A 16998-nucleotide genomic window follows, 5' to 3' on the forward strand; every position below is an offset into this window, starting at 1 on the left:
TTCTTTATCCATTCATCTGTTGATGGACACTTAGGTTGCTTCCATGTCCTGGCTATTGTACATAGAGCTGCAATGAACATTTTGGTACCTGACTCTTCTTGAATTATGGTTTTCTCAGGGTACATGCCCAGTAGTGGGATTGCTGGATCGTATGGTAGTTCCATTTTTAGTTTTTTAAGGAACCTCCATACTGTTCTCCATAGTGGCTGTATCAATTTACATTCCCAGCAACAGTGCAAGAGGGTTCCCTTTTCTCCACACCCTCTCCAGCAATTATTGTCTGTAGATTTTTTGATGATGGCCATTCTGACTGGTGTGAGGTGATATCTCACTGTAGTTTTGATTTGCATTTCTCTAAAGATTAATGATGTTGAGCATTCTTTCGTGTGTTTGTTGGCAATCTGTATATCTTCTTTGGAGAAATGTCTATTCAGGTCTTCTGCCCATTTTTGGATTGGGTTGTGTGTTTTTTTGATACTGAGCTGCATGAGCTGCTTGTAACTTTTGGAGATTAATCCTTTGTCAGTTGCTTCATTTGCAAATATTTTCTTCCATTCTGAGGGTTGTCTTCTCTCCTTGTTTATGGTTTCCTTGTCTGTGTAAAACCTTTTAAGTTTCATTAGGTCCCATTTATTTATTTTTGTTTTTATTTCCATTTCTCTAAGAGGTGGGTCAAAAAGGATCTTGCTGTGATTTATGTCATAGAGTGTTCTGCCTACGTTTTCCTCTAAGAGTTTGATAGTGTCTGGCCTTACATTTAGGGCTTTAATCCATTTTGAGTTTATTTTTGTGTATGGTGTTAGGGAGTGTTCTAATTTCATTCTTTTACATGTAGCTGTCCAGTTTTCCCAGCACCACTTATTGAAGAGGCTGTCTTTTCTCCACTGTATATTCTTGCCTCCTTTATCAAAGATAAGGCGACCATATGTGCGTGGGTTTATCTCTGGGCTTTCTATCCTTTTCCATTGCTCTATATTTCTGTTTTTGTGCCAGTACCATACTGTCTTGATTACTGTTGCTTTGTCTGAAGTCAGGGAGCCTGATTCCTCCAGCTCCGTTTTTCTTTCTCAAGATTGCTTTGGCTATTTGGGGTCTTTTGTATTTCCATACAAATTGTGAAATTTTTTGTTCTAGTTCTGTGAAAAATGCCATTGGTAGTTTGATAGGGATTGCGTTGAATCTGTAGATTGCTTTGGGTAGTAGTCATTTTCACAATGTTGATTCTTCCAATCCAAGAACATGGTATATCTCTCCATCTATTTGTAATTTCACTTTCAGATTTTTCATCATTAGTGCATAGGAATGCAAGAGATTTCTGTGCATTAATTTTATATCCTGCTACTTTACCAATTCATTGATTAGCTCTAGTAGTTTTCTCGTAGCATCTTTAGGATTCTCTATGTATAGTATCATGTCATCTGCAAACAGTGACAGCTTTACTTCTTCTTTTCTGATTTGAATTCCTTTTATTTCTTTTTCTTCTCTGATTGCTGTGGCTAGGACTTCCAAAACTATGTTGAATAAGAGTGGTGAGAGTGGGCAACCTAGTCTTGTTCCTGATCTTAGTGGAAATGCTTTCAGTTTTTCACCATTGAGGACAATGTTGGCTGTGGGTTTGTCATATATCGCCTTTATTATGTTGAGGAAAGTTCCCTCTATGCCTACTTTCTGCAGGGTTTTTATCATAAATGGGTACTGAATTTTGTCGAAAGCTTTCTCTGCATCTGTTGAGATGATCATATGGGTTTTCTCCTTCAGTTGTTATTATGGTGTATCACGTTGACTGATTTGTGTATATTGAAGAATCCTTGCATTCCTGGAATAAACCCCACTTGAACATGTTGTATGATCCTTTTAATGTGCTGTTGGACTCTTTTGCTAGTATTTTGTTGAGGATTTTTGCATCTATGTTCATCAGTGATATTGGCCTGTAGTTTTCTTTCTTTGTGACATCCTTGTCTGGTTTTGGTATCAGGGTGATGGTGGCCTCGTAGATGGGTTTGGGAGTGTTCCTCCCTCTGCTATATTTTGGAAGAGTTTGAGAAGGATAGGTGTTAGCTCTTCTCTAAATGTTTAATGACATTCGCCTGTGAAGCCATCTGGTCCTGGGCTTTTGTTTGTTGGAAGATTTTTAATCACAGTTTGAATTTCAGTGCTTGTGATTGGTCTGTTCATATTTTCTGTTTCTTCCTGGTTCAGTCTCGGAAGGTTGTGCATTTCTAAGAATTTGTCCATTTCTTCCAGGTTGTCCATTTTATTGGCATATAGCTGCTTGTAGTAATCTCTCATGATCCTTTGTATTTCTGCAGTGTCAGTTGTTACTTCTCCTTTTTCATTTCTAATTCTATTGATTTGCATCTTCTCCCTTCTTTTCTTGATGAGTCTGGCTAATGGTTTATCAATTTTGTTTATCTTCTCAAAGAACCAGCTTTTAGTTTTATTGATCTTTGCCATCGTTTCCTTAATTTCTTTTTCATTTATTTCTGATTTGATCTTTATGATTTCTTTCCTTCTCTGCAGGATAATTTTAATACCTGCCTGACATTCCATTGTCTAAATCAGGAGTCAGCAGATAAAAATGGCCCATGGGCCAAATCTGGCCCACTGCCTGTTTTTTTATAGAGAATTAAGTTTTATTGGAACACAGCCATGCTCATTTCTTTATATAAAGTCTGTGGCTTCTTTTGTGCTAGAAATGAGTAGTTGCCACAGAGAATAAATGGCCTGCAAAACCTAAAATATTTACTCTGTGGTCCATATGGAAAAAGTTCGCTGACCCCTTGGTTAGATCAGTGGTTCTCAAAGTGTGGTCCAGGGATCTCTGGGAGTCCCCTAGATTCTTTCAAGGGGGTCTGTAAGGTATTATTATTTGTAAGAATTTATTTATTTTATTTATTTATTTTTGGCTGCGTGGGGTCTCTGTTGCTGCTTGCGGGCTTTCTCTAGTTGTGGTGAGCAGGGGCTACTCTTTGTTGCGGTGTGCGGGCTTCTCATTGCGGTGGCTTCTCTTGTTGCGGAGCAGGGACTCTAGGCACATGGGCTTCAGTAGTTGTGGCTCTCGGGCTCTAGAGCGCAGGCTCAGTAGTTGTGGCACACGGGCTTAGTTGCTCCGTGGCATGTGGGATCTTCCCGGACCAGGGCTCGAACCTGTGTCACCTGCACTGGGAGGCAGATTCTTAACCACTGAACCGCCAGGGAAGCCCTGTGAGGTATTATTATCATAATAATATTGGAATGCTATTTGGCTTCTTCACTCTCATTCTCTCATGATGAGTGTACAGTGGAGTTTTCTAGATGCTCTATGACATGGGATGAGATCATTTTTCTGTTGGCTAATGGAATGCATGCTTGTGTATTCTTATGTTTTAAATATTTTCCCCATTAAAAATTTTCTATTACAGCATACATAAATGTAACCTAAATAAATAAAAATTCTCTGAGAGCCTTAATAAGTTTTAAGAAGATAAAGGGGTCCTGAAACCCTAAAGTTTATAAATATTTAACTACTCCCCTGTTGTTGGACAGGTAGATTATTTATAGTCTTTCATAAACAACATTGTGATACAGTAGTTTTGTTAGTTCTATGAGGCCTATTGATATTGATAAAAATATTTCATGAAAACTATTGCTCATTATTGTTTTTAAAATTTGAAATGAAATTTTTGGGAAAACTCGGAAAACATACAGTATTCCCTGATCTTTGATTGCCAGGGAATTGAAATCTTTTCCACAGAAGGGAGGAATAAAGAAATGAGACTGATATTCCTTGAGCCACGTGTGAAGTCATTTGGACTCTTGAGATTCTCCTTGTGTAGGTTTCTTCAACTCTGTTCGTTGGGTTAAGCACTGATAGCTACTAGGAAGATCTACTTCCAAAATATGGGGACTGCTAAAATGCATCCCTCAGATGAAGTGCAGTAATTCCTTTTCAAGTCTGAATTTCAGATTAGACTTTTGAGGTAGGGTCGTAGTATCAACATATATTTTTTTCTTTCTTTTTGAGAATGTTGCTAATGGTAAAGGCATCACCATTGTGGGGTCCCTTTGATATTGTATGACTTGCCAACGGCCAGAATTTAATGTAATAATAACATAATGTACTAGGGGTCTACAAATGGCTGGGCTGTCATCCTGTATTTAAACATTTTGAACACAACTCCATGAGGTAGGGACTATTATCATCTCTATTTTATAGAGTAGGAAATGGGGACTCTGTGAACTTAAGTAACTGGCCCGGGGTGGCAAGGTAGTGAACTGGCCTCTGTCTGACTTTGAAGACTGAGGTCTTAACCAGAGTGTGGACTGTACTTTGATATGGTGCAGCTGCAAAAGTAATTTAAGCCTATTCATAAGGAAAAGGCATCTCTTGTACTATTGCCTGTAATTGTCCGGCTGAATGGAAATCAAGAAGAGTTGTAATAAGGCACTAGACTCTTAGGGCATTACCATTCTATTCTTGACCAATGTTCATTATTATTGGGGAGAATAAATGTAACAGCATTAAAGGCAATTTTGAAAAAGGGAAACAAATACCGTATGACCCAGCAATTCCACTCCTACATGTATATATATTTCCAAAGGAATTGAAAGCAGGGCCTTGAACAGTTATCTCTACACCAATGTTCATAGGAGCATGATTCACGATAGCTAAAAGGTGGAGGCAACCAAGTGTCCATCAACAGAGGAATGGATAGACAAGATGTGGTATATCCATATGATAGAATATTATTTAGCCATAAAAAGGAACGAAGTACTGAGACATGCTAGAGTGTGGATAAATCTTGAAAACATTATGCTAAGTGAAGAAAGCTGGACATAGAAGGACAACTACCGTATGAATCCACTTATATGAGATGCCTAGAATAGGCATGTTCACAGAGACAGACGGTAGAAGAGAGGGGCTGGGAGGAGGGAAGAATGAGGGTTGTTGCTTCATGGGAACAGAGTTCGTGTTGGGGATGATGAAATGTTTTGGGTACAGATGATGGTGCTGGTGACACAACATTGTGAATGGATTTAATGCTACTGAGTTGTACACTTACAAATGGTTAAAATGATAAATATTATGTTGTGTGTATTTTACTACCACAAAAAGGCAGGGAAACAAAAATAACTCCACTCTTCTAACCCAACTGAATTCCTTTTCTATCTGTGTCCATGGTCATATATTTAGTTTATATCACTGTAATTATTATATGAATTATTTTATTTTGTATTTGAACTTTTTCTTTTAACTCCATATATATCATAACTTCCCTCCTGTAGTTGTTATGGTTTTCATGTTTTTAGTGGCTGCAGACTATTTCATTTTATAGCCAGATCACAATGTATATATAGCCCTTCCCTTTTTATGGAATATTTAGGTTATTTCTACTATTTTTATGTTTATAGAAAACTGCTGCCTTTCATGGCCTTCTGTCTGTGGAATCCCTTTAACATCAGGCATCCAGTGGTAGGGAAAGAAGATTCTCAGTTACCTCCCTTTAAGGAGAACCTACTTAAAAATTAATTTTTGAGCAGATAGTACATGCATGTGGTACAAAATTTTAAAAAGTACAAAGGGTTTTACAGTGAAAATGTTCCCCTCTTTTGTCCCCTGTCTACTCAACTGGCCTCTTCAGAGGTGACCTTGGTTACTGGGTAAAGAGAGAAAAGTTTTGTAAGTAAGCAAGGGCAGAAAAGAGGTCCTGTTATCCAGTTGTTTCTGGGATCTGTGCATTCATATTGCAGCTGGTTCAGTGTGTAGAGGTGAGATGATCCGAGTACAGAACCCAGAGGACTTATTGGGTGATATCACTTCTGACTCCCAGCTCTGAGCGTGGAGGGCATGTGTGCTTTTCCCCTTCATCACTCCAGCCTCAAATGCTCCCACTTAGTGGCAACTCTGTTTCAGTTTTGCTCTTCAGTATGCCTGTCTATGTTATAGAAAGATGTTTGCTTTTGAGGGAGTGATTAAAAAAAACCCTACTTATTGAGATCTAGTACACATACTGAAAAGCACACACATCCTAAGTGCGTAGTTTGATGAATCTTCACAAACAACACCCATCTGGTCACTAGCACTCAGATCAAGAAACTGGCCATGACTTCCACCCCAGAAGACCCCCGAAGGGGGCATCTCTATGACAAAAGCAAAAGACCAGAAAATGATAGGATAAGCTGGTAAGTTCATCTGTGTTACAGAAGTGCCAAAATTCTGGAAAGAACTGAGTGTGTGTGTTTCTCACCTAAGTTTTAGAGTTTGCCCTGTGTGAACTCATTTGAGGGTTTGATGGCAAAAGAGCAAGTTCTCTTGTCAGACTCTTTGGAATAAAGCTGGACGTTATGATGGTCATTAATAGACTTCCTTTTTTCTTCCTTTCCTCTGACCAGACGACAGTGCAGTGGTTGATATCCGTGTGGTTCATGTCACCACAACCGACATGCAGTTGGAGTGGCGGAATACAGACAGTGTTACTGGGTACATCTACTGTGTAGTGATACAGTCTGAGCACAGCTCTAACCAGACAAATAGTTCCCATGAAGAAATCACTCTCGGGGGCCTGATCCCGGGCACCTTATATAACATCACAATCTTCCCCAAAATGAACAATTCCCAGGGGAACCCCAACTCCACTGCACAGTACACACGTAAGTGTCTTAGAACACCCTCCTAAGGGAGTATTCTCCCTTTCACTTGGAGGATGGGAAGTAAGCATTGGTTAAATGATGGAATAAGAGGCTCTTGTGTTTCTGGGCTCCAGGTAGAATGGGAAACTGTGTAAGCTGAAAACATCGGCCTCAGCAAATGTTCTTCTGTGCTCTTGGAGCACTTGGTGCTGAGCTATATGAACTTGGAATTGTCTTCTGAAGCAGAAAGGGATCCCATAAGCATGGAAAACATGACTATTCATTCTCTAGTCTGGAATACAGACTAGAGGAGGGCCACCCTGTCATGTTGGCATTGGAAGATGCGGCCCAAATGAGGTGCTTTGCATGCAAAAGTGAGGGAAGTACTTTGGTAATATTTGACCTAAATATATGGTAGAAATGGTAGTTCATAATGCCTTTTTCATATGTTTTTCTCTTTCGTTAATCATATTTCAAAAACAGATAGAAATTATATCTTGAAAATATATTTCAGATAAATTATTAAAAGAAGCCTGAAAAACTTTCATTCTTTTGAGATTTAATCTGTATAATTATTTTCTGAATGTCTTTTTTGGGAAGCGTTCCATCTTTCGAGTCCAGCAAACATTAGCTTAATTTATTCTTTCCCAAAAGGAGCCAGGCTATTTTTATTAAATTAAATTTAATTAATTTTCTGGCTATTTTTACATGCAAATAATAAAATGCTTCAAGCTAATCCGTGCTTTTTTTTTTTTTTTAAAAAAAAAAAAAACTAAGGGCCCAGCAATGTGTCCAACATTGAAGTAAGGACCAACACCACAGCAGCAACCTTAAACTGGCAGAACTTTGATGAAGCCTCTTCCAGGTACACCTACCGCCTTCTTATGGAGCAGGATGGAAATGCCAGCAAGGCCACACAAATAGTCACAGGCGTCGGCATCACCTACGCTACAGTCACCGAGTTAACACCTGGCTCCTCATACACCGTAGAGATCTTCACACAGGTGGGGAATGTCACCGAGTCACTGGCACCTGGCTGGCAGTCATTCTGTACAGGTGAGTAGTCCCACGTGCCTCTTGGACTCCTTCTTGTGTGATGCTGGCCTTGCACATAGGTTCTTGAAATAAACTCTAGTTGATTAGCTTTTGTGTGGTGTGTGATAACAGACCCCAAGCTCTCTGAGCATCCTATTAGCTTATTAGTGCTATCTTGCTGCCCGCATCATTTATTCATTCAACAGATATGTATTGAGCATGTACTATATGCCAGGCACTGTTAAAGGACACAGACAAGTCCCTGCCTTTCTGGAACTTTTATTCTGGTAGGGAAGACATAATAAACAAGATAAATAGGTTATCAGTTGATGATTACTAAGGAGGGGGGAATAAACAAGGACGGGGAAAATGAGATGTTTATCTTGGGAAGGCTTCATTGAAAAGGTGACTTTTGAGCAAAGACTTGAAGGGTGTAAAGCAGACCATGTGAATGTTGGGACGTAGAGCATTACAGGCAGAGGGGCAGCCAGTGCTGGGGTGCCGAGCCTGGAGCGTGCCTGCTGTATTGAAGAAAGAGCAGGAGGTCGGGGTGGCAGAGGTGGATCCATGGGAGCAAGAGGGGGAGGGGGAGGAGTTGAGGCCCAAGATGCAAGAGGTGATGGGCCAGGGCGTGGATGACGTCCGGGCCTATAGCTCATAGTTTGGCTTTTACGCTGAAGAAGACGGAAAGGATATGGTTAAAATGGATGCCCAGCTTTTCTGCCTTTCTTGATCCTGAATGTCTCGATGCAAAAGGTGTGATCTTTTAAAGGGAAGAAGAGCCCTGTGTTTAACTGAGGGAACTTTCAGAGAGTAATCCGGGGAATGTTTTGTGGACGACTGTGAGTACTTCTGCTGACAGTTTTGATCGTGGGGCCTTTATTTTTTTTGTTTGTTTGTTTGTGGTTTTTTGCGGTACGCGGGCCTCTCACTGTTGTGGCCTCTCCCGTTGCGGAGCACAGGCTCCGGACGCGCAGGCTCAGCGGCCATGGCTCACGGGCCCAGCCGCTCCGCAGCACGTGGGATCTTCCCGGACCGGGGCACGAACCCGTGTCCCCTGCTTCGCAGGCGGACTCTCAACCGCTGCACCACCAGGGAAGCCCGATCGTGGGGCCTTTATCACCTCTGTGTCTGTGTAGCACCCTACTCCCTACCCTCTTTGCACCTGCTTCCTCCCTTCCTTAGACCAAGCCATTCAAATGTGTTTAAGCTGATTTGGAAGGGGAACAGGGGTCTCATCGGATCAGCCTCCCTGGTAGTGTAGGAGCTGGAACCTTGATGACCTCTGAGTTTTCACATGGAGTGGCTAAAGGGATCCCTGCAGCTCTGAGTCCCTTCTGCTAACTCAAGCTTCATTCACCGGGTCTAGACTCTGATCTTTGGTATTTGGGTGGCTTCCATTGCTAATGTTTATCTTAGCTACAATCATTGTAGCCTATAGCAAAAGAAGGATATCTATGAGCCTTTATGAGTGGGGATGGGTGGAACAGGAACGGTGGGAGTAGGTATGCATTGGGCAGGTTACCTTTCCAGGCCTCAGGTGGAGAATGTGGGCGTCGCACTAGGTAACTCTTTACAACCTTCTCCTGCTTTAAAACACTGCAACATTAAAGTAATGATAATACTCCTCCCACCCCCGGTACATAAATACAGAGTTTCCCATTTACATCAGTTCTTTGTTGGCCCTCAATAAAACGCTATTGGCCCTCAGATAGGTAGAGACAAATAACACCACATTTTAGAGATGAAGAAACCGATACCGTTTACCATTGATTATTTAGCCTGTTGTATGTGTAGAAAACACGCTGGACTTGGATTTAGAAAACCTGAGAACCAGTTTTGGCTTCGCCACTGACCAGCCATGTCATCTTTAGCAAATTGCTTAATCTCTCTAAGCCTCAGTTGATTCATCTGCAAAATAGGACAATATTAACCCTGCCTCTTCCAGAAGGATTATCAAGTGGGCCCCAAGATGAGGTGACGCAGGCGAAGAAGTTGCTACCGCCTCCACTGTATGGTCGCTGCCTCTCATGGAGCCCTGTGCTCTTCCAGCCTGGACCCTGACAGCCACTGTTTCATTTAATCCTGAGACAGCCCTGCAGTTGAGGCTCAGAACGGTTGGGGGACTGACCCAAGGTCACACAGTTCAGTAAGGCCCTATTCAAGGTCAGCCTCTGCCTCTTCTGTCATGCTCCATGGCTGTCTCCTTATCACCAACGGGCCAGGAACCTCCTGCTCCCCAAGTTTCAGTATTTGCAAAGGCAAAAGTCCAAGAATTGGGCTTCCCTGGTGGCGCAGCGGTTGAGAGTCCGCCTGCCGATGCAGGGGACGCGGGTTCGTGCCCTGGTCTGGGAAGATCCCACATGCCACAGAGCGGCTGGGCCCGTGAGCCATGGCCGCTGAGCCTGCACGTCCGGAGCCTGTGCTCTGCAATGGGAGAGGCCACAACAGTGAGAGGCCCGCGTACAGCAAAAAAAACAAAAAAAAGTCCAAGAATCTCATGATGTGCTGTTCTTGCCTTGCAGACCCTGCACCAGTAACCTCCTTCCACTGTGAAGTGGTCCCCAAAGAGCCAACCTTGGTCCTCAAGTGGGCCTGCCCTTTCGGCATCAACACAGGCTTCGAGCTGGAGGTCAGCCACGGAGACTGGGAGAATATGACGAACCTGGAGAGCTGCTCCTCGGAGAACGGCTCTGAGTACAGGACGGAAGTCACATATTTGAATTTTTCTACCTTGTACAACATCACCATCACTGCCCAGTCCTGTAACAAGATGGCATCGCCCACCCAAAACACCTGCCTCACTGGCATCACAGGTGGGCTTCAGGGAGGGCAGGGTGGCCAGGTGACATTGTGGTCACCTTGGAAAGCTGACCCAGAGGCTCTGCAAGTGTGGCCTAGAAACCTGTTTCTAAAAAAAATTTATCCGAAAATATTTGTTTTTGTTGGCACGGACTGTTAACCCAATTCTACAGAAATCTAGTCTATATATTCTATAGAATCTGTATAACCTATAGAAATCTAGTGAGAGGGAATATTTTACATTCCAAAAGTTTCCTTCGTTTTACAGAATAATTTGTTGCCACCTTTTCTTTTAAGTAAGTTCCCCTAAAATGTTCAAATATACACAAAAGCAAAGGACAGTATAGTGGGATCCACGTACCCATCAGCACTCAGTTGAACATTTGTGAGCATTTGACCAATCTTTTTCATTTATATCCCCTCCTCCCTTATTGGACTTCTTTGAGACCAGTCCTGGTTATTCTATAGTTTTATTTGTAAGTTTTTCAGTATGTATTGCTGAAAGACAGGGACTCCTTTTCCCTTTCTTTCAAACATAACCACATTACTATTGACATTACCCTTAAAAATTTAACAGTACTTTTTTTTTTTGGCCATGCTGCATGGCTTGCAAGATCTCAGTTCCCCGACCAGGGATTGAACCTGGGCCACAGGAGTGAAAGCCCAGAATCCTAACTACTAGGCCACCAGGGCACTCCCAACAATCCTTTTTTTTTTTTCTTTCTTTTTTTTTTTTTTTTTTACTATTATCAGATAGATATTCAGTCAAGATTCATATTTCCCTAGAATCTGTATTAATAAGCTCCCCAGCTGTTTTGGGAAATGGGATCATTCACAAGAGATCCCCCTAGTTAATCTTTTCATGACCACCTTTTATTTTGAACTTGGAAAAAATTACTTCTTTGCTTTTTTTTTTTTAATTGAGATATGGTTGATTTACAATATTATATTAGTTTCAGGTGTACAACATAGTGATTCATGATTTTTATAGATATACTGCATTTAAAGTTTTTTTTTTTTTTTTTTTTTTTTTCGGTACGCGGGCCTCTCCCATTGCGGAGCACAGGCTCCGGACGCGCAGGTTCAGCGGCCATGGCCCACGAGCCCAGCCACTCCGCGGCATGTGGGATCTTCCCAGACCGCGGCACGAACCCATGTCCCCTGCATCGGCAGGTGGACTCGCAACCACCGTGCCACCAGGGAAGCCCGCATTTAAAGTTTTTATACGATATTGGCTGTATTCCCTGTGCTGTACAGTATATCTCTGTCACTTATTTCATACATAGTAGTTTGTACCTCTTAACCCCTACCCCTGTCTTGCCCCTCCCCCCTCCCCTCTCCCCACTGGTAACCACCAGTTTGTTTTCTTTATCTATGAGTCTGTATCTGTTTTGTTATATTCATTCTTTGTTTCATTTTTATCTGTCTTTCGCTCCCTGTGTCTTTGCCAAAATTATGTCTTAGGTCAACCTGGTGGAGTTGGTTTTGCTTTGTGCTTTTTGAATCCTGGATATACTATTTCCTTTAGGGTATCAGAATGTTTCCAAACAATTTCTAAAGAATTGGTGGTTGAAATAGTAAGAAGAAAAGGCTTCTTACTTCAGGGACACTGACTTGGAAAATGGCTGAGGGATTCTACTGACAGAGCCTTGGACTTAGGCAGACCTGGGTTTGATTGTAAAGTCTACCTTTTACCAGCTGTGTGATCTCAGAAAAGCCGCTTAACCTCTCTGAGCCTTGTTTTTCTCAGTTGTAAAAAAGGGGAAATAATACCTACCTTCCAGGACTGTTAATACAAATTAGATGAGGTAGTGCAGGTGGAAGATCACTTCAGAGCTGCCATGTATGGCTAGTCAAGTTGTGCACTGCATAGTTCCATGGGACACCATTCATATAGTCTGCTGTGCGCGTGGGACTCCTTGGAGTTGCGTAGTACACAGCTATATAGGATGGCCCTGGGTCACAATCCTTTGTGTTTCTGCAGCACTCTACAGTGTAATAGAAACAGTGAACCTTGTTGGGTACTTTTTTGTAGTTCTCTGTTTTATGATGTCATCTCAGTGGGTATAAGCCACTGAGGAACAGAAACCATATCTGATCCGGTATCTCCAGGGCTGAGCACAGTACCTAGTGAAGGGAAGGAGCTTGTTAGAGTTAGTTGTTTCTGAAGCTGAGCAGTGCGTGGTAGGGTTAGATAATGACCACTCAGCATTTAGTCCAGTGATCCTCTCACTTTTTAATCTGTAGCTCCCTTTCCTCAGATGAATTTTTATGTACAAATTTAGCAAGCTTTTTAAATGTACAACTTTGATACTTTTTTATTTAACATAAAAGTGGAGCTGCATTTTCTCTGAGAGAGGCAGGAAGTGCTGGTGGGATGCGTAAACCAGGGAGAGTTGGAGCGATGGTCTTTTAGCCAACACTTGTTGAGTGCTTACTGTGTGCCTGGGTAAGGGACACTATGGTGAGCGTGGCTGGCAAGGTCCCTCTAGTGTAGGACTGAGATAAGCAGTGAGAAGGAAAGGATTTCCAGGCTTTGAGGTGGGTGGAGCTGTCGTGGGGCAGGGAGCTGGGGACTCCTCGCTGGCCCGCTAAAAGGTATAGAGCTGTGGACGGGGTGGGAGCTGGTGCTAGGAAGTGTCTGTTGAGGCAGCTGACACTTAGACGATGGACAGCGCCTCCAAGTGGCCACTGCGGCCAGTTACTTGAGAGGTTGCTGAAGGATGGTTTAGAGCTGTGCCTTCCAATAGAAAATCATGTGAGCCTCCTGTATAATAAAAACTTTTCTAGGAGCCACATTAAGAAACTGTAAAAAGGAGCAGCTGGAAATTCCCTGGTGGTTCAGTGGTTAGAACTCTGCTTTCACTTCTGGGGGCCCGGGTTCGATCCCTGGTCGGGGAAGTAAGATCCCATAAGCTGGCTGGCATGGCCAGGAAAAAAAAAAAGGAGGAGCTGAAATGAGTTTTGATCTGAGTTTTGATCACATTTTATTTAACTCAGTATATTAAAAATGTTATCATTCCAACATGTAATTTGTATAAAGTGAGTTATTAATGAGATACTTTATGTCCAAACTTGGGCCTGTCACCTTTCAAGCGCTCAGTGGGTACATGTGGTTAGTGGCTGCCATATTGGACAGCATACATTTGGAAAATTGTATTATGGTCTTTTTTTTCTTTGGAGTTTAGTTTTCTCAGTCTCCCTGCATCTTGGTTATAATAACAGAAACACTCAAACTGTATGTGGGAGACCAATTTAGGTAGAGAGAGTGTGGAGAGAGATCATCTTGAATTCACCTTTTCCTTCCTTTCGTGTTAATTTAGAGAGTGGCTTCACAAACTTAGCTTGGGAAAGGCGAGGCACAGGATCATGAAGGCCACTCACGGAATGTTCCCGTGTGGGCTTTTCTGGTTTCCGGGAAGAGGGTCAGTTGGATTTCTCTAGGCAGAGTTTCAAACCTACCCCAGCAAAAATCAAGGACTTCGGTGTGAAGGGTGCAGAGCCAGCATGCAGCCAGGTGTCAGGAGAAAGTATGTTCTCTCCATGTCATCTTTGCTTCCTTCTGGGTAACTATCTGCTTCATCATTGCTCTCTGACCAGCCAGTCCTGGGGCCAATCCATGTGCTGACAGATGTCTGCTTTCAGCTCCCAAGTTCTCACCTTGGAGTTCTACCCACACAGTCTCCGTCTTGTTCTCCTGCTTCTGCCCCCATTCTCAAAATAAGGAATCTGGGCTCTCTGGGTCAGGAGGGACTGGGGGAAGATAGAAAAGGCACGTTATCTTCTACAAACAAGGCTGCCAGGAGACCACCCTGGCAATGTGGCTGGACCCAGTGAAGGGGTCATTGTCAGCCAGGCAGGCTCCCCAAGGACTTGCCATCTTTGTTCCCCACCAGTTCCCATCCCTGCCTTTGCTTCTAGATTTGCTTTGCGTGAGCCCAGCACACAGCTTCCAGAGCAAGGGCAGAACTTGAGTGGGGCACTGCAGCAAATCCTCTCCTTCATAATTTTGTTCCTTCTGTGGTTTTAAATGTTGGGTGATCATGTTTTCTTTTGTTCTGTTTCAGACCCTCCTTCTCCAGATGGATCCCCTAATATTACATCTGTCAGTCACAATTCTGTGAAGGTCAAATTCAGTGGGTTTGAAGCCAGCCACGGACCCATCAAAGCCTACGCTCTCATTCTCACCACTGGGGACGGTAAGGAGGGGTCATTATGGGTTAAACAGCCAGTGGGTGATGGCGTGACTGGGTACCATTTTTGTGCCCACTGAAACGCATTCATGAGACAAACACACGTCTGGTTTTATACTGCGACCCACGCTTTGGCACTCACCCAGGGGTGGGTGGGTGTAAGCCATTTGCCTGATGAGCTAGGTCAGAGGTTGACAGACTTAGTGTAAAGGGCCAGATAGCAAACATTCTAAGTTTTGCAGGGTCCTACAGTCTCCTTCTCAGCTATTCAACTTTGCCGTTGTAGTGTGAAAGCAGCCATAGAAGATACAGAAAGAGTCAGTATGACTGTTCTAGTATTTACCAAAAGGGGTTGCTGGCTGGATTTGGCCCATGGCCATGACTTTCTTACCTCTGATCTACGTTTTTCATCTCTTTTGCAGCACAGGGTCTTTTAGGTGGCAGAATATTAGTTTTAACCAAGTTTGTCACACACACACACACACACACACACACACACACACATATGAACACGCTCACACAAATCATCCTCAAAGGGTGACTTTCTCTTGGAAGAAAAAAGGAAAAGATTTGCATTTGTAGTGGGAACTTGCAAAGAGCATTGTCATAGCTGAGAGAGGAGGTGGATTAAACGCTGCTTTTCCTTAAAGGGCTCCATTACATTCCCTGGAAGTGAGACGGGAATGATTTGAGGGTGTCTTTGTTAGCTGTGTGTGGGTGCTTTGCCCAAGGTCTGGGTTTAAAGCGGTGAGTTTTGGAAATTCCCTGGCAGTCCAGTGGTTAGGACTCGGTGCTTTCAATACTAGGGGCCCGGGTTCAATCCCCGGTCGGGGAAATAAGATCCCGCAAGCCGTGCGGTGTGGCCAAAACAATAAAAATTGCAGAGTTTTGCTGTTCTTGGTGATTCTTTAACTGTGAATTATGCTGTGCCCCCCTTGCCCAGTCTCAGCCTGTGATGCTGTCCTCATCTCCCCAAGGAAGACAGAGCTCAAACACACTGTCAGGGCTGCGGGAATCCAGGAAGACAAGGGATTTGCTGGTATTGAAAACCTGCAGCTAAATCTCAAAAAGAGACATTGAGATCTCTCTCTCTCTCTCTTTCTATCTTTTGTTTTGGGTCTGTTTCAAACACCTAGTCATTTTGCTGTGAAGGTATTCAGCAAATCCCAAGCTCAGACCTTTGCTGAACAGGGGAGATGATATTGCATGGGAGATGATACTGGTACTGACCAGCCTGACCCGTACCAGCCTGTGATGGATGAGATCACACCCTCTGCGTCAGGTGGTCTGGCTTAGAAATACGACTTTACCACGTAGGCAGTGCAGCTTGGGGCCCAGGTCTTTTTACCTTTCTGTGTCTCATTTTCCCACCTGTAAAATGGGGGTAGTAAGCCTATGCGATGAGATTATTGTGGGGATTAAATGAGTTAATGTAAGTAAAGCCCTTAGAACTTAATATAAGGAAAACCTGGCAGAGAGAGCATACGTGAGAGATGGCAGCTGTCACCACCATCACCCTGGTCATTATTTAGAAACGAGGGAGACTTAAATCTCTGCGATCACTTTCTTATGGCTTTCCTTCTGTGTGCCTTTCTTAGCTGTTCATCCGTCAGCAGATGTATTGAGATATACGTACGAAGATTTCAAAAAGGGGGCCTCGGATACCTATGTGACATACCTCATAACAACAGAAGAAAAGAGCTGTTCTCAGGGCTTATCTGAAGTCTTGAAATATGAAATCAATGTTGGGAACGAGTCCACCACACGCGGCTATTACAACGGGAAGCTGGAACCTCTGGGTTCCTATCGGTAATGCCTTGTGGTTTTTGCCCTTTGGGGGCTGGGCCTCTGAGTGCAAAACTATATGTGCCTGGGCCATCAGACACTTCTCAGCCACCCCTCTTTCCTCTTGTCACCCCACAGGGCTTCTGTGGCTGGCTTCACCAATATTACCTTCAACCCTCACAGTGATGGACTCATAGACGGGGCTGAGAGCTACGTGTCCTTCAGTCGCTACTCAGATGCTGTTTTCTTGCCCCAGGATCCAGGTAGAAGAGCATCTTAGCCACGCATTGACTTTTTGCTTCCAGTATCCACAGGAGCATGGGGGTCTACACACCTCCCTGGGGCCCCCAGGAGGGTAGGAGAGCCTGGTCTGTCCTCTCAGAAGCTGAGATGTCACTGGGCCATCAGGACCCAGCTCAGCTTCCTCTTCTGAGGTCCCCACAGGCCCCGCCCACCACACTCCCTTCTCTGAATTCCAGTTACACTTCCAATCGGCAAACACTGTTTGGTCCTTTTTTCTCAGTGTAGTCATTTGTGTGCCCATGTACCAGACACACATGTGACTTTTAGGGTA

General features: G+C 43.4%; 1 protein-coding gene across 1 annotated transcript in view; it reads left to right on the forward strand.

Annotated features, from left to right (window-relative positions):
- The window catches only part of PTPRJ (protein tyrosine phosphatase receptor type J), a gene marked incomplete at its 5' end in the record, with an annotated part of 170871 nt that overhangs the window by 129768 nt on the left and 24105 nt on the right, over nucleotides 1-16998 (forward strand). The window contains 6 exons of the mRNA XM_082845514.1: nucleotides 6373-6630; nucleotides 7387-7665; nucleotides 10170-10460; nucleotides 14514-14645; nucleotides 16238-16448; nucleotides 16563-16687. Coding sequence (XP_082701640.1) covers nucleotides 6373-6630; nucleotides 7387-7665; nucleotides 10170-10460; nucleotides 14514-14645; nucleotides 16238-16448; nucleotides 16563-16687 — 1296 coding nt within the window. The remainder of the gene's footprint in view (nucleotides 1-6372; nucleotides 6631-7386; nucleotides 7666-10169; nucleotides 10461-14513; nucleotides 14646-16237; nucleotides 16449-16562; nucleotides 16688-16998) is intronic.

Source organism: Leucopleurus acutus (genome assembly GCF_964270905.1).
Source record: "Leucopleurus acutus genome assembly, chromosome: 8".
Taxonomy (NCBI): domain Eukaryota; kingdom Metazoa; phylum Chordata; class Mammalia; order Artiodactyla; family Delphinidae; genus Leucopleurus; species Leucopleurus acutus.